Source organism: Marmota monax, unplaced genomic scaffold, assembly GCF_021218885.2.
Source record: "Marmota monax isolate L192 unplaced genomic scaffold, Marmota_monax_Labrador192_F-V1.1 WCK01_AAM20220418_F8-fsc00095, whole genome shotgun sequence".
Classification (NCBI taxonomy): Eukaryota; Metazoa; Chordata; class Mammalia; order Rodentia; family Sciuridae; genus Marmota; species Marmota monax.
In genome coordinates, this window is record NW_026695244.1 from 2,085,126 (window position 1) to 2,108,700 (window position 23,575).

Sequence of the window (23,575 nt, forward strand, 5' to 3'; positions counted from 1 at the left end):
ATATATGTCGGTTAAGTCTAGGTTATTGATTGTGTTATTGAGTTCTATAGTTTCTTTATTCAGCTTTTGTCTGGAGGATCTGTCCAATGGAGAGAGCGGTGTGTTGAAGTCACCCATAATTATTGTGTTGTGGTCTATTTGACTCTTGAACTTGAAGAGAGTTTGTTTTATGAACGTTGCAGCACCATTGTTTGGTGCATACATATTGATAATTGTTATGTCTTGTTGGTGGATGGTTCCTTTTAACAGTATATAGTGTCCTTCTTTACCCCTTTAGTTTAACTTAGGTTTGAAGTTGATTTTATTCGATATGAGTATGGCCACTCCTGCTTGCTTCCAAGGACCATGTGAGTGGTATGATTTTTCCCAACCTTTCACCTTCAGCCTGTGTATGTCTTTTCCTATCATATGAGTCTCCTGAAGGCAGCATATTGTTGGATTTGTTTTTTTAATCCAGGTTACTAGCCTATGTCTCTTGATTGGTGAATTTAAGTCATTAACGTTTAAGGTTACTATTGATATATGGTTTGTACTTCCAGTCATGCTTATTTATTTATTTATTTTAATATGGCTAGTTTTTCCTTTTTGGTTATTTTTTTTTCTTCCCTTTACTGAGTTACCTCCCACTGTTAGTTTTGGGTGCTGTTTTTCATTCCTCTTCTTGTAGTGTTTTGCTCAAAATGCCTTGCAGTGCTGGTTTTCTGGCTGCGAATTCTTTTAACTTTTGTTTATCGTGAAATATTTTAATATAATTGTCAAATCTGAAGCTTAATTTTGCTGGATACAGTATTCTTGGTTGGAATCCATTATTTTTCAGCGTTTGAAATACGTTGTTCCAGGATCTTCTCACTTTCGACGTCTGTGATGAAAAATCAGCTGTTAACCTAATTGGTTTACCCCTGAATGTAATCTGCCTCCTTTCTCTCGTAGCTTTTAATATTCTCTCCTTGTTCTGTATGTTGGATATCTTCATAATTATGTGTCTTGGAGTTGGTCTATTACGGTTTTGTATGTTTGGGGTCCTGTAGGCTTCCAGGATTTGGCAGTCCATTCCATCTTTCATATCTGGGAAGTTTTCTAAGATTATTTCATTCAATAGATTTTTCATGCCTTTGGTTTGAACCTCTACACCTTCTTCTATCCCAATGACTCTCAAGTTTGGTTTTTTTATGACATCCCGTATCTCTTGGATGGATTGCTTGTGATTTCTTAGGATCCTTTCTGTGTTGACTATATTCTTTTCAAGTTGATGAACTTTGTCTTCATTATCTGATGTTCTGACTTCTATTTGATCTAGTCTATTTGTGATATTCTCGTTTGAGTTTTCAATTTGGTTTGTGGTTTCCTGCATTTCTAGGATTACTGTTTGATTTTTTTTTAAAATCTCTATCTCCTGGTAGAGCTCATTCTTTGCCATTTGAATTTGATTATGTAATTCGTTTTCAAAGTATACTTTCATTTTTTGGACTTGCTGTCTAATGACTTCTCTAAAATTCCGTTCCATCTGAGTTAGGTATGCCTTGAGTTCTTTCTCTGTCCATTTTTCTGATGCCTCTAGGTTCTCCTGTGAATTTAAGTTGTCCTGCATTGTTTGTAATCCTTTTTTCCCCTTTTTTTTTCATGGTGCTCACGTTACTTTCCAACTCTGTTTAAACAGAGTGCTGTGTTCTCCTTTAAATTTTTTTGGTTTTTATAGTTCCAATATCTCTCCTTTGTTTTGGGAGACAATGTTTAGAGATGTTGGATTTAATTGTGATTTAAGGGTAATTCATTAGTTTCATTAAAGGCCTACAGATTTTGATGGCATATAGAGAATTGAGGTTTGAACTTAGGATTTTATGTTGAGGTCGGGCGATTTGATGGTATGGAGGTTAGTATATGTTAGCTTCTTTGGGGGGTTGCTCAAATGCAGGCGGATATTAACAAGAGAATAGACAGGAGTACTTGGGGGTAGTTAAGGGCTTAGGCGGACTATAGACCGATTCGTAGTATTCATCTATTTGCATTTAGTAAGTTGTACGTAATCTGGTTGGTCATGCTTAAGAGGAAAGATGGGGAAAAGGTAAGGAAGCAAACCAAGAAAAAGAGAGGGAGAGAAGAAAGAAAGAGAAAAGAATAGAAAAGAAAAAGAAATGATAAAAAAATAATAAAATGCAGTAAAATAAAAATTACAATTTAAAAATTTAAACAATTAAAAAAAGAAAGAAAAAAAAAAGGCACTGTTAGGCTTCTATTTTCTTCGCTTCCAGTAGGTGGTGCTGTGCCTTCCGGGCCTTCCCCCCCCCCACCCCACCCCCCGCCGTGTCTCTCAAAACCTGTTAGCTTAGGTTTATTCCTATCTCTAGTCACCTAGCTTCTCCTGCCAGCCAGGCCTTTCCCAGTGTGACACCTCTTGGCAGTTCAAGCTACACTCTGGGCCTGCAGTTTCCTGGATGTGGAGCGCAGCTATTCGGAACTGGCCCCTATTGTTTTGATTCCCTCCGCTAGCCCCTCCTCCGAGAGCTGGCGAGACAGGTTTCCTTTTCACTGCTGGTAGGAGGAGGGAGTTGGAGGTCAGGTGCCTTTACCTTTCCCCATGCCTCTATTCACAGTCACTCTGTTAATCACGCCCCCGGAAAGCCGGAGAAAGATTTTATGCGATTTCCCCGCTGTATTGGAGATGTGCTAAATGCCACACACCTGTTCTATCGCTAAACGTGCTGCAATCTGTCAAAAACTGGCGATTGTGATGTCAGCTCTCCAAGATAGTGGCTGCTGGCTTCCTCGGTGGGCTGTCCAGTGTGGAGGACAGAACTGGACCATTTCCTTCCCCGTCTCAAACCCAGAACTCAGCCCGGAGCACAGTGAGGGCACAGCCAGCAGGACCCCACAGAATCTGCAGCACTGTTCCTCTGCATTGCTGGCCTGTCGTTTCCCGGCGCGCTGCAGTCTCTAGCAGCGGGGCGGACCGCCGATCAAACAGGCTGAATCTCCGGGTGCACGGTTCACTCGCGATTGAAACCCAGTAACCGATCCTCGGGCAGTGGAAATCCTTCCTCTAGGTTTTGGTGCACCCCAATTTTGGTGTAAATTCCTAACAAGATAGCTTTTGGCTGTTCTGACTCGTTATTCACCTGCGCAGTGACGCGGTACACGGGGGTGATGCACTCTATTCGCCGCCATCTTCCGTCTCCTTCTACTTTTATTTATATATTATGTTGGTTGAAACGTGTACCTCCAAAGATCAAAGGACTCTGTCAAAAAGCAAATGTTTATGGTGAGGTCTGTAGATAAAACTGCACTCATTTAAGACTAGTGTTTCTTATTTTTTCTTTTTTCTTATTTTTTTTTTTCCTGCCTTGCCGCAGTCTGGCTGGGCACAAAATCACGAGCCACTCAAGCAGGAACAAACTTTATTTCCAAAACTCCCGCGAATCAACAGTATTATTAGTAATAAGATTTAAATTTGACATCAGCTTTATCAGTATTTTTGTTGACTTTTTTATTTTATATTTTGAAAGTCTGCTATATCCTATAGTAGAGTAGGATATTCAACTTAAACTCTTAAGCTATATAGTTTTCATTTATATTTATTTGTATTATAGCTATGTAACAAATTATCCCAAACTTGGTGCCTGAAAACTACAAACATTATCTCAGTTTCTAAGGGTCACGAATCCAAGAGCAACTTAGCAAGATGGTACTGCCTCATGAAGTTAGGGTCTTTTAACTTAATATCAAAAATAACATACTGGGGCTGGGGTTGTGGCTCATCAGTAGAGCACTTGCCTAGGGCGTGTGGGGCTCTGGGTTCGATCCTCAGCACTATGTAATGATAAATAAATAAAATAAAGGTATTGTGTGCAACTACAACTAAAAAATAAATACTTTAAAAAAAAAATAACACCCTGCCCCTTCTGCCACGTTCTCTAGAAGTAAGTTGATAAGTCCAGTCCACGCTGGGTAGAGTGGGTGAATTACACAAGGCAATGAATCCTAGGAGGCAGGAATCCTTGAGGCCATCTTAGAGGCTGCTTACTATAGGATTCTAATAGCCAAATAAAAAGAAGAAAATAAATAATTATAAAAGGAAATAAAAATTTTAAGCGATATCATTATTAACCAAATCTAGCGTTTGCTAATTTCTATTTACATAAAGTGGTTCATTTTATTATTACTAAAAATCATGTGTCTAAGTTATCAGTAGACATTCAGTAAATGTGATGTTTGCCAATTTTCCTTACCATAATTATGGATATTTGCTAAATTTTATAATAAACTTTTTTTTTTTTAGAGAGAATTTTTTTAATGTTTATTTTTTAGTTTTCGGCAGACACAACATCTTTGTTTGTATGTGGTGCTGAGGATCGAACCCGGGCCGCACGCATGCTAGTCGAGCGCGCTATCGCTTGAGCCACATCCCCAGCCCTATAATAAACTTTTTTAAAAATTTTTGTTTTAGTTGTTGATGGACCTTTATTTTGTTTATATGGTGATGAGAATTGAAGCCAATGCCTCACACGTTAGGCAAGCTCTCTACCACTGAGCTGCAGCCCCAGCCCTATAATAATAAACTTTTAAATTTGTGTTTGTATATCTTGATAAAACATACTAATGTTTTCTTTCCATTAATTTGTATAATTAAAAATATAGATTTTAACATTGTCTTTACCTAATTATTTTTAATCTAGTGTATAGAGTAGACACTTGAATTAATATCAATAGTTGGATTTGGCCTACAGGGAGTAGAGCTGTGGTAATGGAGTGTCAGTACGGGCCAAGAAGGAAAGGTTTCCAGTTAAAAAAAATCAGTGAGCAGGAAAGCAGGTCATGTCAGCTCTACAAAGCTACTTGTCCAGCCAGGTAAGCTTAATTTTCTTTTATTTTTCATTAAGTCCTTATTTTTTAATTGAAAATATGGGGATATTTATTAAAATTAAACAAGGCCAAAAGGTATACAGTGAATCCGAAGTTCTCTCTCACTTCTGCTCTGTGTCCCTCTTTAAGGCCAGTTTGTAAAGTCATCTTACAAAGGTATTCTGTGTGTATCTCACCTTTTATCCCCATAAATATTTTCTTCCCTTAAAGTTGGGTGATAGTATATCTTCTTTACTACTATGAATTCACATTAATTTATTTACAATCTGAAAGCCTATAGTTATATCTAGTGCACAGATATTGTGCTACATACCACTGTGAATGTAATGACATGTACAAAAAATATTCTTTCTTTTTAATGCTATGTAATATTTTCATTTGTGGGTGCATTATTTAATTAATTCTCTAATGATGGACATATATGCTATGAAAGATATTCTTTCTTGTTGCATACGAATCTGTAGTTAACAACATCATACATATTTTTGTACTTGTACATGCTTATCAGTAAGATAAATTCCTAGAAATGAAATTACTGGAACAAAGTTATATCATTTTAAAATGTTGACAAGTATTGCAAAATTGTTTTTTAAAGAGATTTTACTAATACATTCATACCAGTAATGTATGAAATTAACATTGTAAGTTTTAGATAGAACATGGATACAAGGTAGTCATTACTCTAGGTGAGAATTAAAAATATGAAGCAATGAAAGATTTTAACTAATATTTTTCTTTTAGATATTATAAGTATTTAAAATTACTAGCAAAGTAAAATTTAAATGATAATATGTATAGTGGCATATGCCTGTAGTCCCGACTACTTGGGAGATTGAAGTGGGAGGATTATTGGAGCCCAGGAGTTCTAGGTCAGCCTGGGCAACATAGCAAGACTCTGTGACTAAAACAGAATAAGACAAATGATAATATATAATGGTTGGCCTTAGTTGATCTTTGAAACATTATTATCATAACATCTTATATTACAAACTTCAGCATTTTCAAGAAGTTTTAAAACACCATTTAGAGGCATTTCATATTTAATTTCATGTTAACTTTATGGAATAATCAAGCATGACTATAAGATAAAAAATGTATTTTAAATATAAGCAATTCAAAAACTTAAGGTTTAACTGGGAAGAAAACCTCTAGATGTAAATAACTAATTTTATTCTCCATCATTCTCTAAGTACTTTTAGGGTACTTCTGGGTACTGTGCCCAGAAACTATTTGGGGTGTCAGAAGAAGGAGGAAATTCAAGATGAATAGATTTTACTTAATCCCACACAACCGAAAGTATTATTGGGGTGGATCAGGAAACAAATTGTTAAGAAAACATGATAGGGGCTGGGATTATAGCTCAGTGGTAAAGTGCTCGCCTAGCATTTGAGAGACACTGAGTTCGACCCTCAACATACATAAAAATAAAATAAAGGTATTGTGTCCACCTACGACATATAAAGATTAAGCAGCTTAAAAAAGAGAGAGAGAACAAGATAATATGAAATGTGTGGTTAGCTACCTGTTGTAGGTTCTCAGAAAAGCAATCTATTCATGCAAACTCATAGCAGGAAAGAAAGTGCATTCTAACCTGGATGCTGAAATTTAGATTGAATTTGGTTAGAAAGTTAGAGGGAAGATATTGCAATCTATGAGAACCATATAAATAAAGATATGGGACAATTGCATATACCATATCAGAGGAGGACAGGACATGGAGAAGATGAACTTCACGGGACAAGAAATTTCATACTTGAAGTAATTGTAAGATTAGGTAAATAAAGTAGAATTATTCAGAATGCCTTCAGTGTTGCCAAGAAATTTATACTTGATTAAAAAACAGGTAGATTCTTCAATAGAGGAATACAAATGTGAAGAATTATTGAGGTACTGATGTATCAAGTGAATATAAATAATGAAAACTGGAGAAACAGCAGTCTACAAGAAGGCCATTAAAGCAGTCCAGGCATAAGGTAATTATGGCTTCCAGGAGAATGAGAAGAGGCAAATCCAAAAAAAAAAAAAAAAAAAAAACCTAAAAATACTTGGTTATTTTTATTCAAGTCTTAATTATTGTTAATTTACTAAGTATCATGCACTTAAAACATGGCCTATCTTTTATAAGCCTCTGGATACTTTCTAGATAAATTGAACTTTCTCTAAATTTAAATGTTTAAACATTGGTTGATAAGTTAGATTTTCTTGTGATTATAATATAATGAAACTGATTTTTCTTTATCTTAAATAAAGGATTTACATTAAAAAGGTACAGAAGTTTCCTGAATATAGAGTACCTACAGACCCCAAAATTGACAAGAAAATAATCAGAATGGAACAGGAGAAAGCTTTTAATATGCTAAAGAAGAACTTGGTAGATGCTGGTGGTGTTCTTAGGTATAACATTTATATAATTCTTTTATTTACTAATTAATTAGCTCCATTTCCAATAATTCTTTTGTAAGATACATTATATTGTTTTTCAATTATTTCACTGAGAAATGGTTTTAGGGCCAGGGGTATAGCTCAGTGGTAGTGCACTTACTTAGAATGCACAAGGCCTAAGGTGTGATCCATAACACTGCAAGAAAAAAGAAAAGAAAAAAAATAAATAAAAAGGAATTGTTTTATAAGGTAGACATCTCATTTTCCTTGCGTAATTTGTAGAGTTTTGTAATATTATAGATAATTGTAGATAATTTGAACCAAAGAATTATACCGTACACCCATATGTAACGCCCCTCGTAAAAGTAACAAATACATATTTAGTAATATGTTTTATTATATATTTAGTATTTTGTTTCAGATACTTATTAAGAGTAGAATTTGTAACCAATGTAGCCACCCATCTTTGATTACTCTGGCAGCCAGAAATGAATTCTAAGCCCTAAATATAGAAATTCTATTTTATCCTTCAGATTTTAATTAGGAAGAAATAATAGCTTTCTTGCTTACTTTCCTTTGTGTCAATGTAGGTAACACATTATGAGATCAAGTGTAGGGAAAATAGTTTTTGCGTGACCTTAGTTTTTCTTTTTTTCCTTCCTGCAATGCTAGAGATCAAACCCAATGCCTCATGCATGCTAGGCAGGTGCTCTATTGCTGAGCTACACTTCTAAACCCTTGTGTGATCTTTAATAAAAACTTTTAGGTGTATGGAAGTGAATTGAGTTAGTTAGATCCTTCAAGTTGGAGAACATTGTATGTAACTTAAAGTAGACTTCATTTTATTGAATATCAGAATATAAGAATTTTGTGCCAAAATATTTATTAAAACAGTATCCTACCAGATCAGTTTATTTCCTAGTAACTATTTTTATACTGATGTTCAGTAGACTTATATTCACCTTTTAGTTCATTTTCTTGCTCATGGAGCAGGAGGAGCTGGGAATGTTGTAGCCACAGTATATTGAGCTCCTGTGGGGAAAGATCTTCCCATACAGTTCAGTCTTGATAGACTCTGAATTAAAATCCACTCTGGTTGATTGATGGGTGGTAGGGAAATGACAGAAATGTAATATGGAACAAATGTTTGATAAATGGGAAAACACATAGTTTAAAGACTGATGACTTACAATGTTGTCTCTGTATTTGGGAGTAAAATTTGCTTAATATGAAATTTATAGGCTGGGGTTGTAGCTCAGTGGTAGAGTGCTTGCCTCGCATGTGTAAGGCACTGGGTTCGATTCTCAGTACCACATATAAGTAAATGAATAAAATAAAGGTTCATCAACATCTAAAAAAAATTTTAAAATTTATAATATCCTTTTCGTGTATTTTTTAAATCCATGCATCATCCTGCCATAGTGAAAGTCTATAAAGATTTATAAAGATTTTTATTTAATTGGGTCTAAAGGTAATCTTATTAAGCAGAATTCATTTTAAATTATATTCAATATAAGACAAGCACAGTGACACATGCCTATAATTCCAGTCATTCAGGAGACTAAAGCAGGCGGATGGCAAGTTGAAGGCCAACCTCAGCAATTTCAAGGCCCTAAGCACTTTGTGAGACCGTTTAAAATCAAATCTTTTTTTAAAAGGGTTGGGGATATAACTCAGTGGTAAAGTGCCCGTGGGTTCAACCCCCAGTCTCCCCAAAATAACTTTATTCATTATGGCATAATCATATATAATTTTTCTTAAAAGAGTATTCCTTCTCTTGATGAGTTTTTGTTTTCTTCTTGGTGAATGTTTTAGCCAGCTTTTTTGCTTCTATGACTAAAGGACCCAACAATTTTAGGAGAGGAAAATTTTATTTGAAGGCTCATGGTTTCAGAGGTCTTAGTCCATAGAAGGCCGGCTCCATTCTTTGGGGCTCACAATGAGGCTGAACATCATGGCAGGATAGTGCAGCAGAGGGAAACAGCTCACATCATGATCAGTAAGCACAGAGACTGACTCCACTCTCCAGACAAATTATATATTCCAAACATATGCCCCAGTTCCTACCTCCTCCAGCTACACCCTGTCACTTCAATTACCACACAGTTAATCCCTACCAGGAATTAATTCACTGATTAGGTTAAGATTATAACCCAATCATTTCTCCTCCAAACCTTGCACTGTCTCACACATGAACTTTTGGGGGACACCATATCTAAACCATAATGATTAACCTAATTATGATTCCTGCATTTATCTAATAATATTAAATAATTTTAAAATTTAAATTTAATAATTTAAATACTTTCTTGTCAGGTGGTATGTACAGTTACCTACACAGCAAGCTCATCAGTATCACGAATTAGAGACTTCCTGCCTCCCTTTGTCACCTTCCCCTTTTCCTGTGTCTTCTCTTGAAGAAGAGGAAACTACAGTTAGAGATGAGAATTGTGCATTGCCATCACGTCTGCATCCTCAAGTAGCCCATAAAATTCAAGAATTAGTATCACAGGGAATAGAACAAGTATATGCAGTAAGGAAACAGCTAAGGTATAGTAGATGCAAATTGTTCTTTTGACATTTTTCATTTTTGCTTGTTGTTTTAAATAATATACTTCAGATTACAGATATTTTCAAGGATATCTGCTATTTGAGTAAATAAGTAATAGAGCTTATTAGCTTATTAAAATACTCTTAATTAGGAACTTATAATTTTCCATTGTTGTCAAGCCATAGTTAATATGGCTTATTATAATTCTTTATAACTTTTGAGATACTTCATATTGGGCAGATTGGACTATTTTTAAATGATACATGAATTGAATTATATATTTAGAAAAAAAAACTTTTGTAGAACCAAAGATTTTAAATCCTAGGCCAGGATATTTATTTCAAACTATTTAAAATGCAGTTATATCTTATTATAATAAAAAATTTGGATAGTTCTTTAGCTAACGAAATTTTATTTGTAGTACTCTGGTCTAATTTTATTGCTACTTTATTGATACTCTGGCCTAATTTTATTGATAATTATCATTATGTTAATACTGTTATTATAGTGAACATTTTAATTTACTTAGTTATTATCTTGAATATAGGAATCTTTGGAACAAAGCCAAATTTGGTAAAATCACCCACTGTTTACCAAACCTAGGCAATAGTATTTCAGACTATTTGAAATGAGGTTCATTAAGAACAGTAGAATAACCAGGCACCACTGTACACGGTTATAATGTGACTCAGTAGGCTTAGGATCATGAGTTCAAAGCCAGTCTCAGCAAAAGCAAGGCACTAAGCAACTCAGTGAGACCCTGTCTCTAAATAAAATACAAAGTAGGGCTAGGGATGTGATTGAGTGTCCTTGAGTTCAATCCCTGGTACATACACACACAAAATAAAGAACATTTGAAACAGGGCCAGGGTTGTAGCTCAGTGATAGAGTGCTTGCCTAGTAAGTATAAGGCACTAGGTTTGATCCTCAGCACCACATAAAAATAAACAAAGTAAATGCATTGTGTCCATCAACAACTAAAAACATTTTTAAAAAAAGAACAGTCAGATAATACAACCCTGCAGTTTGACCCATTGCATATAATGCTCAAAGCATATGTATGATTTTTTTTGTGTATTATGATTTTTTTGTGTACTTATTTTTTATATAATTACATAGCAATGTTGCCTTCCATTTCCATCTTCTCTTTTGTCTACTTGTAAAATTTGAGCACATGATACTTCATATATTAGTTGATGCCTTTGAAAGCAGTATAACATGATCTTTATGCATATAATTTGGATTTGGCCCAAGCTCTTTTACTTACTAGGTAGGGGCATCACTTTGGGCAAATTATTTAACTTCTGCATTCTTCAGTTCCCTCATCTGTGAAGTGGGAATTAAACTGTACCTATGACATAGGATTATAGTAAAAGTTAAAGGAAATGCTTGCTTAATACTGTGCCTGACACAATAAGCATTTAAAAATATTAAACTTAATTTGAAAATAATGGTTCCTTTAAATTAAATTTATAAAATTGTTAAAGCTCACTCTGATGTGTATAGGTATTTAACCAATGAAAATTTAACTTGCATGAATTTTATGATTTAATGTATGGAAAAATTTAAAGTAGGAAAATATAAATGGTTATAGAACTTTGAATTATACTTTACAGAAATTTATGCTAAAAGAGAACTTTTCTCTTTTGATCTACAAGTATATTACTAAATAGTTTATATTCTTGTTCTATTTTATATTCTCCACAGGAAATTTGTGGAAAGAGAACTGTTCAAACCTGATGAGGTACCTGAAAGACATAATTTATCTTTTTTTCCAACTGTAAATGATATAAAAAATCACATCCATGAGGTACAGAAATCCTTGAGAAATGGAGATATGGTATATAACTCAGAGATTATTCCAGCAACGGTATGATCACAACCACAATTCTTTGTTTTATGAGAGAATCTTTCTCAGTTTCTCTAGTATTAGTCCTAATAAAAATGGCTACTATTAGACCATCTGAATAACTATGACTTGGGAAACAGTAGTGACTTTTTTTTCTTAAAATGTAAACCATAAATTATCAGGTGGTAACTGCAATTTTGTTTAAATTATTGTCACAAAGAGAAGAAACAGTAGATTTCCAAATCTGAGTATGCTAAAAATAGTAATCTTCACTTTAAAATCAATATTTTTTTCTCTATGGAAATTATTTTATACCTATTTAGTAGGCTTTTATTGAGTACATTCTCCCCCATTTTGTATTTATTCATTTATTTATTTTGAGACAAGTCTCACTAAATTTACCCTAGCTGGTCTAGAACTCCTAAGCTGCAATGATCCTTCTACCTCAGCCTCCCAGTGCTGGGACTGCAGGTGTACAAAACCACAGTTGGTGCCCCCATTTTTTTAAAAAAAAAAAAGGGCAAAATTAAATAGTTCAGACTTGAATGCATAAAGTGATAAATGTTAGTTCCATATGCCAAATATGAATATCAATTGTACTTCATAGTTTAAAACTGTATTTTCCCCAAATACTAGTCATTTCCAAGAAAATTTTACTACAATTACCTAAAAACTACTAATTACATTGCAGGCAGTGACTATGGCATTAAAATTTGAGTGGCATCCTTTGTTCTCCTAACTTTCCAAATTCAGCAACTGAACATATTCAGAATTTTTTTTAATTATTGATGGACTTTTACTTTATTTATTAATTTATTTATATGTAGTGCTGAGAATCGAATCCAGTGCCTCACACATGCTCTACCACAGAGCTACAACCCCAGCCCAATAGTCAGAATGTTTTAAAGCTAGAACTGCTATTTTTTTTAAAATCTTTATTTTATTTATTTATTTTTTATGTGGTTCATGAGGATCGATCCCAGGGCCTCACACATGCGAGGTGATCACTCTACCACTGAGCCACAATCGTAGCCCCAAGAACTGCTATTTTCTTGCTATCCATACTTTCAATTTTCCTTTCCAAAACTCAAGAAATAAAACAGATTTTCTATACAAATAATTGCTGTCCAAACTCAGGAACCTAATATATTTGTATAGTAAAGTATACTTGTGCTTTGAGAATATGAACAAGTAGAGAGAGTAATAGAATAAAACACAAATATAGTTTGACAATAAAATATGACAGTTGTATGAATGATTTAAGTTTTTTTCATTATTACTGCTTTATTTTCATTTAAATAAATATTCCTATTTCAGCTTCAGTGGACTACAGATAGTGGGAATATTCTCAGAGAGACTGTGACAGTTACATTTGCAGAAGGTATGTTATCTTGAATGCCTTTAAAATATAAAATTAAATGATGTAAAAACTGGAAGAAACTTAAAATATTATATGATCAAATTTTATAGATAAGGAAATCATTACCCAAAAGAGCAAAAAGCAACTGTGAGATTTTTCAAAATATTTCTGGCTATTTAAATTTCTCTGATATTTAACACTTAGGCTTCTTTTTTTTAATTTTTTTTTGTTGTTGTTGATGGACCTCTGTTTTATTTATTTATTTGTTTATGTGGTGCTGGGGATTGAACCCAGTACCTCACACATGCTAGGCAAGTGCTTTACCACTGAGCTACAACTCCACCCCTAACATTTATACTTCTTTATGACTGAAAATTAAGGCTGATTACCAGCATAGTAAACTATAATGCTATATAATTCCAATAGTAATAACCATAAGATACCTCGATCTTGGAACTATTGTTTATTTTGAATGTTTTGCTTTTTCTCATATGTTCTTATTCCTTTTGTCTTTCAGTAGTCTAAACCTATTTCAACCCTTTTTTGCATGTGTTCTATCTTCTGCATGGCCAACTCCCTTTATTACTCAAATAACAATCTCCAGTTTTAAGTGCTTCCTTAACTTCACCTTCAGGGAACTACTCATTCTTTTTTATATTTACCTCTGCATTTAACATAGAAAGCTATTGTTTACATAATTATATTCTTGTAATTTGAGCCTTTCAGAGAGAAGGATTATATTTTATTAAAATTAACATAACTATTGCCTAGGAATAATGCCTGCTAAACAGTTAGTACCTAAATAAATGCTTTAGAATCAATTAATGAATAACCATATATAGTATAGTGTTTTTTATTCTTTTACTTATTAATCTTTGCCTACAGAATGGCTTTGAAGTTTTTTAGCATTATTCATTTATTCTATATATATTTAAGTCATTGTGCTAAATGCTAGACATAAAAAATATTGGGTAAGTTTTCTACTTTATGAAACTTAAAGTTTAGCAAGAGAAAAAGAACATTAAACAAATATATTCTAATTAATTACTGTTTTGAAAAGTACCATGGAAGAATTGTGCAAAATTATGTGGGACTAGACTAGTGATATAGACAGAGCAAAAAGTTGGGGATTGACACTTAAAAGTGTCACTTTTAAGAACTGAAGAATGACTAGAAGTTTGCCAATCAAAGGAATTACATTTGTGAAAACCAAGCAAGAAGAGCTTTGTCACATTTAAGAAACACATTTAAGAAGGCTGGTGTGGGTTTAGCATAGACAGTGCTTAGAGTTAAAACTATATAAGCAAAACAGATTTAGAAGGCCATTTTACTAAACTGATGAAAATGTGTAGTAAAATGTATAGACTGCAGCTGGTTGTATATATACTCGGAGGAAACAAATTGGAGAGTTATTTTAAAAGTAGAATTTAAAGACCATGGTTATTGATTGAATAATTGGGGATAGGGGACAAAAGAGTTGGAATGATCTAAGATGACTTCTGAATTTGTACTTTGAGCAGTTGACTAATGATAGGATTTACTGAGCTTAGGCAGAAGAATAGAGTATTGGTGAAGGAAAGGGAGAGGAAAAGGTATCAGATTTAGAAACTTGAGTATCAAAGCCATTTCAATAGAGTGGATTAGGAGGAAGCCATATTAGAGTTATTGAAGAATGAATGGAAGATAAGTGAAGGAGTAGAGATAATGTGAACCACTTTTTCAAGAATTGTCTATAAAGAGAGTATGGGTTGAGAGAAGGTGTTTTTAAGATAATGGAGACTTGCAGACATAGTAAAAGTGGTAGAATGGGAAGTTGAGATTTCTCTCTTTTGGCTTCTCTTTTTAAGTACAAGTGAGGGTAAGAATTAGGAAAGATCTTAGGAAGGGTGGTATGAATTTGAGGGACATGGAGATAAGAAATTATTCTGAATAGAGTAAAAGAATTGCTGAACATTCTAGGTGAAGTTCTAGTTGAGGTTGGTATCAGCACTGGTAGTGAGGTTTTTTTCAGTGGCACTGACTTTTCGTTCAGAGTTGAGTTTCAGCAGCAGAATATAACCAAAGGCAAAGGAGTTTATGATACTTGTAAGTGAAACTAAAATTATAGACCATGGAATCTAAGCCGGATGGGGAAAGAATCTTATTAAGGAAAAGTAATGGATCTGAAGAAAATTCAGGGATCAGTTGACTACAGTCACATGAGGGTGAAGAATTATTGTAGCAAAGTACTTGTGTAAAATGCCTGGAAGAATTAAGATATTGTTTAGAGAATGGAATGTTTAAATATGAGATTTTAAAGGTAGAATAGTCTAGAATATTCTAGAGGTACTAGTAGAGGTAGAGTAGTATCATACTAATGGGCAGCTGTAACAGAGTCAAGTAAAAGGACTTTAGAAATGAAGAAGCCAAGAAATATGAGAGAACTGAGCATTCCTCTGAAGAAGGATTGATTACACTGATTCTGTAGATGAGGAAACTGAAATTTACAAACTGAGTTTTATAGTATGTTGATGGTAATCCAGAAAAGCCAGAACTTAATCTGGCTTAAAAGTCCATCCTTATCTGACACAAGGACCAGTTTTTAAATTTCTCAGTTCTAGATGGGTCTGGCAATGCACATCCATAATCATAAAGAATCAGGAGGCTAAGGCAGGAGGATCAAAGTTCAAGGCCCTCTCTCAAAAAATAAATAGGGCTAGGATGTAGCCCAGTGATAAAGTACCCCTGGATTTAATCCCCAGTATCACCAAGAAAAATAAAATCTATTATGGAAGCCCTAAAATTGTAGGGTTTTTATTATTGTTATTTCCATTTGTTGAGACAGGGTTTTGGTAAGTTGCACAGGCTGACCTCATACTTGCTATCTGCCTGCCTCAGCTTCCTGGTACCTGAGGTTACAGGTGTAAAATTGTTTTTTGATATTAAGGACATTAATATATTTGAGTTAACATAATAAGAGCTACATTAAAGGGCTAGGGCTGCAGCTCATTGATAGAGTGCTTACCTACATGTACCAGGCCCTGAATTCAATCCCAGCATATAAATGAATGAATGAATGAAAGAAATGAGAATGACTCAAATTCCATAAGGACAATTACTTTTAAAACTAATAAGACAAGTTTTTACTTTTATTCATTTATCCCAAAATGAGTTATGGATTAAGAAATTTAATAGTATTATTATTGAGGACCTATTTGTGCCAGGCATTGTCCTAAGTTTTAGGACTACAGAAGATGAATTAAGTTTGGTCCTTGTAATTGAGAATCTCAATAGGCTTTACATATCTAGAAAACTTAGGGTGTAGACTAGCATTATAGTGTGAAGAATGGACTATATTAGAGTTCCAGATGCAGAGTCTTTCCAGGAAAAAATATATTTCTAGATCCCAGATCAGATCTACTGAAATGAAATTTATGAAGGTTAAGGTCTGGGGGTGTAAGGCCCTGTGTTCAAACCCCACCACTAGAAAAATAAATGGAGATTGAACCTAGGCATTTTTGACAGTTTTTTCATAGCTGTGACCAAAAGACCTAAGACAGTTTTAGAGGGGGAAAAATTTATTTGGCACTCAATATTTCGGAAATCTCAATCTATAGATAGCCAGCTTGGTTGCTCTGGGTCTGAGATGAGGTGTAAGAGTGTGGAGGAGGAAAGCAGCTCAGAACAGGGCAATCAGTAGCAGAGAGAGCTCCACTCAAAAGGGACAAAATATAAACCCCAAAGGCATGTCCTCCATAGACCTTCCTCCTCTAGCTATACCCTACCAGTCTTTGGTTATTACCCAGTAATAATATTACCCAGTATAATGTACCCAGTACATTATAATGTACTGATTAGTTTAAGGCTCTCATAACCCAATCATTATACCTCTAAATTTTCTTGCATTGTCTCACACAGGAGCTTTTGGGGTCCACATTATACTATACCATAATACTAGGAATATATACTTTCTAAATTTTCCTTAGAGATTCTGATGATCTATCTGCCTGGTTCTGGAAATAATGGGCTAGCTGACTTTATTTTTCTTTCTTTTTCTGATGATAATGATTTCTTGAAGTCTTTTGCAAATCTTTGATCTTGTTTGCTATTCACTTCTGATAGAAAGGGTTGTAATAAAGCATAGAATCCTAGAAGCAATAAAAAATTTTTGTTTTAATAGTTTGTATTTTATATAATTTAGGAAATTCACCAGGAGAATCAGTTACCACCAAAGTGGAAGCAAATCAGGCTGAGTCTTCTTTGTCTCCAGAACCAACCCACTTACTCTCCTCACTTTCCTCATTTCAGCCCAAAATATTTACACAATTACAGGTAAGATAGCCAAATTTGGGGCTCTTTTTTCTCCATGTCTCTTCTTCTAGTGATTTTAGAAAACTGTTATAGCATTATAATGATCAGATATTTCTTCATTATTAATTTCTTGACTTCTTTGTATTAAGATAATAATTCAAATAGTCTTTTTTGAAAAAGTTTGAAGTGAACTATGCATGCAGTCAAATTTAGTTATATTATTTTTCTCTTGGTTCTTGTTTCTGTCCTCTTAATATTTATTAGCAACTATTCACTTATATTTTATCTGTGTCAGTTTTTTGTCAAAAGAGTAGTATCATATGAAAATATTATACATTATAAATCCAAATATTTTGATATAAATTTTTTCTATTTAAAAGGGTTTGCAGTTACAACCACGATTTACCTCTCCTGATGGATCACCAGCTTTGGTATCAGTAAATAACCACCCCTCTTCCAGTCCATCAAGACTTCTGGATTCGGTAGAAAATGATGTAATGAATAGTAATTCTCTACTTCTTGGTCAAAGTCATAGCCTTCAAACAGATACATGCCTAACCCAAAATAATAGTACTGCCTCTACCATGGGTAATCTCCCAGAACCAGATCAAAATCTAGTTGCAGTGGATCAGCTGGTGGAAGTTGAAGATATTGAGGAGACGGAGAATCTGGAAGGAAGTATCCAAAGGATTCTCTTGCGAGATGTGCAGACCATTCCAATACGGATTATAGATAACCACCCAGCTCTTAGTAAGTTAAAATCAACTTATGATGTAACTTTTTTTTAATCTTTATGAACTACCATTATTATATCACACTACAGGAAAAAAAATACTATCATTTCTACCCACCAGGTCTATAAAATTATATAACTGAAGTAAAATTATGAGAGAGAAGGGGGATATTTCATTAGCATGAGTTTAAGAGCTTTTAAACTTACAACTTCATATTTCTCCTTATTTCTAGTTATTTAATCCCTTTGAAGTTATTGTTCCCTAATTAACTTTTTTTCCATGGGAAAAAAAAAATCTCTTGATGTGAAATCAAAAGATTGTTCTAGAATGCTTTAAAAAATTGATAAAAACATAAAATATGGAAAACTGTTTTAGTGCAAAAAATGATATATGTATACACAAGTAAAAATAAAATGAAGTGGACAGATACAAAGGGTAAAATGAAAATTTTGAGTTATAAAGTTACATGTTCTGAGTTCTATGGAAGGTGAAAGGGAACTAATAAAACTTGGGCACTTGGTTTAGTCCAGGACCTTGTTATCTTCACTTTATTACTAACCAAGTTGATTTTTTTAAATATTTTTTTAGATGTTGATGAATCTTTAATTTTATTCATTTATTTATATGTGGTGCTGAGAATCGAACCCAGTGCCTCACACATGCTAGGCAAGCACTTTGCCACTGAGCCACAACCCCAACCCAGTAGTAAACTCTTTTAACTTCTACTTGACCTGTGTCACTTCACTTCATACAAATTGTTCTGGACCAGTCACTTTTGTGGTCAAAGACTTGCAGTTTACTTTGAAGAGCAAAAATCTTCACAGAAGTTATTCTTAGAACATGTATTTTCCCTCCATCTCAATTCTTATTCTTCTGGGTAAAGAAAACAGTGACATAGTTCCTTTCAGAAAAAGTCATTATCTTTTAGATTTGTTGAAAGCATTACTTTTAAAGAAAATTTATCCAGAGGGCTGTGGCAGTTATAACTGCTGAGTAACTTAAGTAAATGTGAAGAAAAAGAAATATATGTGAATTCTTCATGAGAAGAATTATACAGATGAGTGCTCAGGTAAGTGAAGTAATTGCCTAAAGTGCACATCTAGTAAGTGACAGAGCAAGGATTTGAACCCAGATCAGTCTTGCCTTTCAAAGTTTTCTTCCATTCAAATGTTTCCTTCCTCTGTGTTGTGCCACAATATTTCTGGGAGTACTGATCTAGATTGTTTTAAAGAAGACCCTGTTTGGAGCCAAATTTGCATGATTTATCAAGTTAGATAACAATCTTGAGGGACTATATCACCTAGATATGAGTTCTTAGAGTCACTCAAATTCATCCTATGCTAGTTCTCTGTGTCTCTGGCTAAACTCTTATACACCTGCATGTGCAGACAAAAATTAGATATGTTGAGCATGCTTCTATGAGAAAATATGGTCCCCTTAACATGTTACCTAATAGCAACTGAAAAACCAATATTCTTGAGAAAGAGAGAAGAAAATTTGATGTTAGACATTCCATCAACACTTATCAGTAGTGCTGTTTGTATGCTACCGTTAGATTAACTTGGTTATAAGTGCTTTCAAATCAGAATGGTAAATGGATTCTGAAATGTTTCAGATAAACATATAGTTCACACACCTAAATCAGAGCTATCATCCAAGATGTGGCACTGAGTTTTCAAATATACTGTTTTTTCTGAATTGCAGCTTGGTTCTTTTTCCAAACTGTTGTAGCTTTTTGCTTTTCTTCTAATTCATATAATTCTAAAGATTCCAGTGTCAAAGTATATTAACCCTTTGGATTTTTCTTTTATGTTTGGTTTTAAAGTTGAAGAAAACCCAGAAGGTACTATTTCTATGAACCAAGTTAAACAAGAACCCAAAGAACCAACATTGTCCTTGGAAGCAAAAAAAATTGGACTGTAAGAAATTATCTGCTACATAAATTATTGAAGCTTTTCAGAATTTACAACTCTGGTGACTTCTGATGTTTTAGAAAAGAAGGTGAATATTATTAAAGCACAGCATTGTGATAACTGGACTGAAGACTGATGAGCAGCTTTGATTTAAAACTGGTATTTTTGTTGCCAAGTTCATATTTTAACCTGTATTAAGAAATATTTTGCCCTTCTTATTTTGTGTAATTGTTATGCTTTTTGGTTATCTAATAAGTCGGTATTTCAAAAGATTGTTTGAATTTACCCATAGTAATTTAGTCCAAACATGAACACTTATCTAACATTTCTGGAAATATCCAGTTTGGTTCATGTAACACAAAAAAGAATAACAAAAATAATAGATGAGTGTATGTTTATGTTACGAATTTTAAAGTTGTAAAGAAATTTAATTAACAGACAGGTGAGAGAATATTTGTAGTCTGTATTATTTGGAAAGATAAAGCAATAGATTTTATATAATAACACAAAACCCAGCAATCAAGTCTGTGAAAACCATACAGTTACATTTTAGCCTCTTCCCTTTTAATTTTGTATTTTTAACTACAAACCAATAGCATATTAATGGTCATCTAATAGAAATTTAAATGACTTGGTAAGTACTGAGAATTTTAACTAGAATTAATCAGATAAACAACAGAAATCAGTATATGTTGCATAAACTTATACTATGCTGCAGGTAAAACAGTATTAATGGGTAGAAAGATGAAGAAATTGAGAGAATTTGGAAATAATAATAGAACTTCTTGGGGTTTAAAAATAATTTGAGAAACTTTTTGTTGTTAGTAGAGGTTTTGTTTTTGTTTTTGTTTTTTTTCCCCTTTAGTTTGAAGATTCAGTTTAGATTAGAAAAGAATTTAAGTAATATTTAGATTGTTCTAATGCTGGAGTTCTTACTGAATCAATAGTATTAGAATTCAAAGTATTTCAGGACAAGTATTTATAGTTTAAAATTTAGTTCATATTTAAAACTTTAAAATATCTGATCTGGTGTATTTGTTAAGTATATTTACTTCAAATACCAAATAAGTACTAATCAGTATATTCATTATAAGCAACTGTTTTCTGAAAGATTGGCAAAATAGAAACATCACCCATAGCTGTCAAGAAATAATCTCTAGTCAGGCATGTTGGCACATGCCTGTAATCCCAGCAACTTGGGCGGCTGAGGCAGGAGGATTGCAAGTTTGAAGCTACCTAGCCTCAGCAAGTTAGCAAGGCCCTAAGCAACTGAGAACCGGTCTCAAAATTACAAATTTTAAAAAGGACTAGCGATTTGGCTCAATAGTTAAGTGCCCCTGTGTTCAATTCCTGATACCAAAAAAAAAAAAAAAAAGATATCAACCTCCAAAGGCTTGTTTTTCCAAAGACCATATGTAGGCATAATTTTATTTTTTAAAAACATAAGAATTTCAAGTAGATATTAATGTTTCATATTCAAAGCATGCAGAGTATAATATGAAAGTTAACCTTAATACTTTACGTGATTATAAGTCACTTTTGGCTTTTCTAAGTCCAGTCTCTCATTCTTGATTTACTTCGTTTGAGGTACATGACATGTATCTAAATGTAAAGCACTGATATTTTAGAAATAAGTGGAATTCTAAAATTGCTTACTTTTTAGATTTATATCCTATTCAATATAAATTTTATTATTTATATCCTATTTAATGCAAAGTAATATTTAGTTATATGTACAATTTTAGTAAGAATTGCTTTTCTTTTTCTTAAGAAATGAAAATATTTGTCAGCATTTGTAGAAGTAGGCTGCTAAATTTGATTCTATTATGCAGAGTTAAACAATTCTTAGTTACCTCAAACCCACATTTCTGTTAGTGTATGTGTATTTAAAAGGAATAAGTTTGAATTTATTTACAGTTTAGAGTTGCACAGTAGGTAATACTGTTTTTGTTTGTTATTTCTACTTTTTATGGAAACTTTTTCAAGATTTTGAATAATATATCTTTATCTTTCAATAATGATAAATGTGTATTATTTAATATTTCACCCTTTAAACTATATTGTATTCTTTTGGAGACATTCCTTTCTTTTTTGATGTTGAGTTGCTAAGGAGAAATGCGTGTTAAGACACAAACTCTGATCAGTTACCTGTGAGGATGAGAGAGATGTCAGAGGATTCCAACTTTGGTCCTTGATCAAGAACAAAACATAGTTAAAATATATTTCTCTTACTTCATTCTGTGTGATTATCTCTTCTGATAATGTTTTTTATGAGAACAGAAAGTTACAGTGCATCCTTCTGACAAACAAAAAACAAAACAACCTATAAAAACTAAGAGAGTGAAGAAATGTTTAAATTCCTTATTGTATACTCTTTTGGGTTTTAGGTAGAAACTGGAACTATGAGTATTTTCATGTAAGTACTTTAATGAGTAGCTCTTTAAAAATCATTTCTGGGAGATTTTAAAAATTCATTTATCCTCTAAATGCATGATTAGCCACAACATGTCAGTATTTTGTTCAAAGGTGCTTAGCATCACGTTTTGAAAACAGTTTACATATTTTAAATGTCTAATTATTTTTTAATTCACAGGGTATTAAGTACAAATATGTAAAATTTTTCATTATTTGTATTTGGCATTCTCCTAACAGCTCTACAGCAAAGTTTGATATATGTTCTTTCCTGTCATATTTTTCAAGGTGTAATATCTGTGTAAGGAGTCAGACATTCAAATTAAGCAGTTAGAATTTCAGTTACAGCTCACTTGTTTCTTCATTGTAGTTTTCATGTTCCAAGCCTCCAACTGAACTTTATATATACTCCAATGAATTATAGATAAATACAACCATGATAGATGTTTCCCTCAATAGCAATTTTCTGTGTAAGCAATTAGTATAATTAAAAGGAACAGTTTAAACATCTTATGCAAGTCAATATTTTCCTACAAGTCACAAAACTGATGGAAGACAGGTTTTGGGGATCCAGTTCTGAATTATTAGAGTTTCTAATTTTGAGGCCCACCAGCTTGTGTTTCATCTTCTTTATATCCTGTCAAAAATATATACTTAATCATGTGGGTATGAAAAAAATGTTGTTTACTTTATGCCTGGTTTTAAAAGAGGTTAAAATGTGTGTGTATATATTGTAACGATGTATAATGTCCTTGTTATAATGTAATTTTTTCATTAAAAAAGTCCCTTGATGTTTTTCTTACACTTGTTATTGTTTTTTTTAATATGCATTTTTATGGTAGTTTTTTTCATCTTAAATAAGATGCTGAGTGAACACTTTAATACCTGAGAATTTTGGCTAGAGATTTATGTATGGTTTGGAACCTAAAAGTTTTTAAGCATAACTACCAATATCTTCTATTTACATTTGGGGGTATACATGCATTTAGTGATCTGTTAGCCAGGCATCAACATTTTTAAATGATTTGCATAACATGGTGTGATACCTCTACCATTGAAATCATGGTGCCAAAATACATACAGCTTTGTGCATTGCAAAAGATAATAGAATTATATGATTTTTAGCGAAGGGATCATTAATTATCCTCCCTTTGCTCCCCACCCCCTTTATTCCACTCCTTTCCTGTTTTTCAGGAACATAGAAAATCTTTTTTTTTTTTTAATTTA

At 33.2% G+C, this 23,575-nt stretch overlaps 1 protein-coding gene across 7 annotated transcripts in view; it reads left to right on the forward strand.

The window, feature by feature from the left end:
- Carf (calcium responsive transcription factor) overlaps positions 1 to 23,152 on the forward strand; it is a 54,433-nt gene extending 31,281 nt beyond the window's left edge. For 3 of the 7 annotated variants that reach the window (XM_046463030.2, XM_046463034.2, XM_058578213.1), the window contains 8 exons: positions 4,722 to 4,842; positions 7,108 to 7,251; positions 9,556 to 9,789; positions 11,498 to 11,660; positions 12,957 to 13,020; positions 17,180 to 17,310; positions 17,670 to 18,039; positions 19,849 to 23,152. In XM_046463030.2, coding sequence (XP_046318986.1) covers positions 4,722 to 4,842; positions 7,108 to 7,251; positions 9,556 to 9,789; positions 11,498 to 11,660; positions 12,957 to 13,020; positions 17,180 to 17,310; positions 17,670 to 18,039; positions 19,849 to 19,946 — 1,325 coding nt within the window. In that variant the 3' untranslated portion in view covers positions 19,947 to 23,152. Of the gene's footprint in view, positions 1 to 4,704; positions 4,843 to 7,107; positions 7,252 to 9,555; positions 9,790 to 11,497; positions 11,661 to 12,956; positions 13,021 to 17,179; positions 17,311 to 17,669; positions 18,040 to 19,848 lie in introns of all 7 variants that reach the window. The other 4 variants (XM_058578209.1, XM_058578214.1, XM_058578210.1 and 1 more) reach the window with 4 other exon arrangements.
- The last annotated feature ends 423 nt before the right edge of the window (positions 23,153 to 23,575 follow it).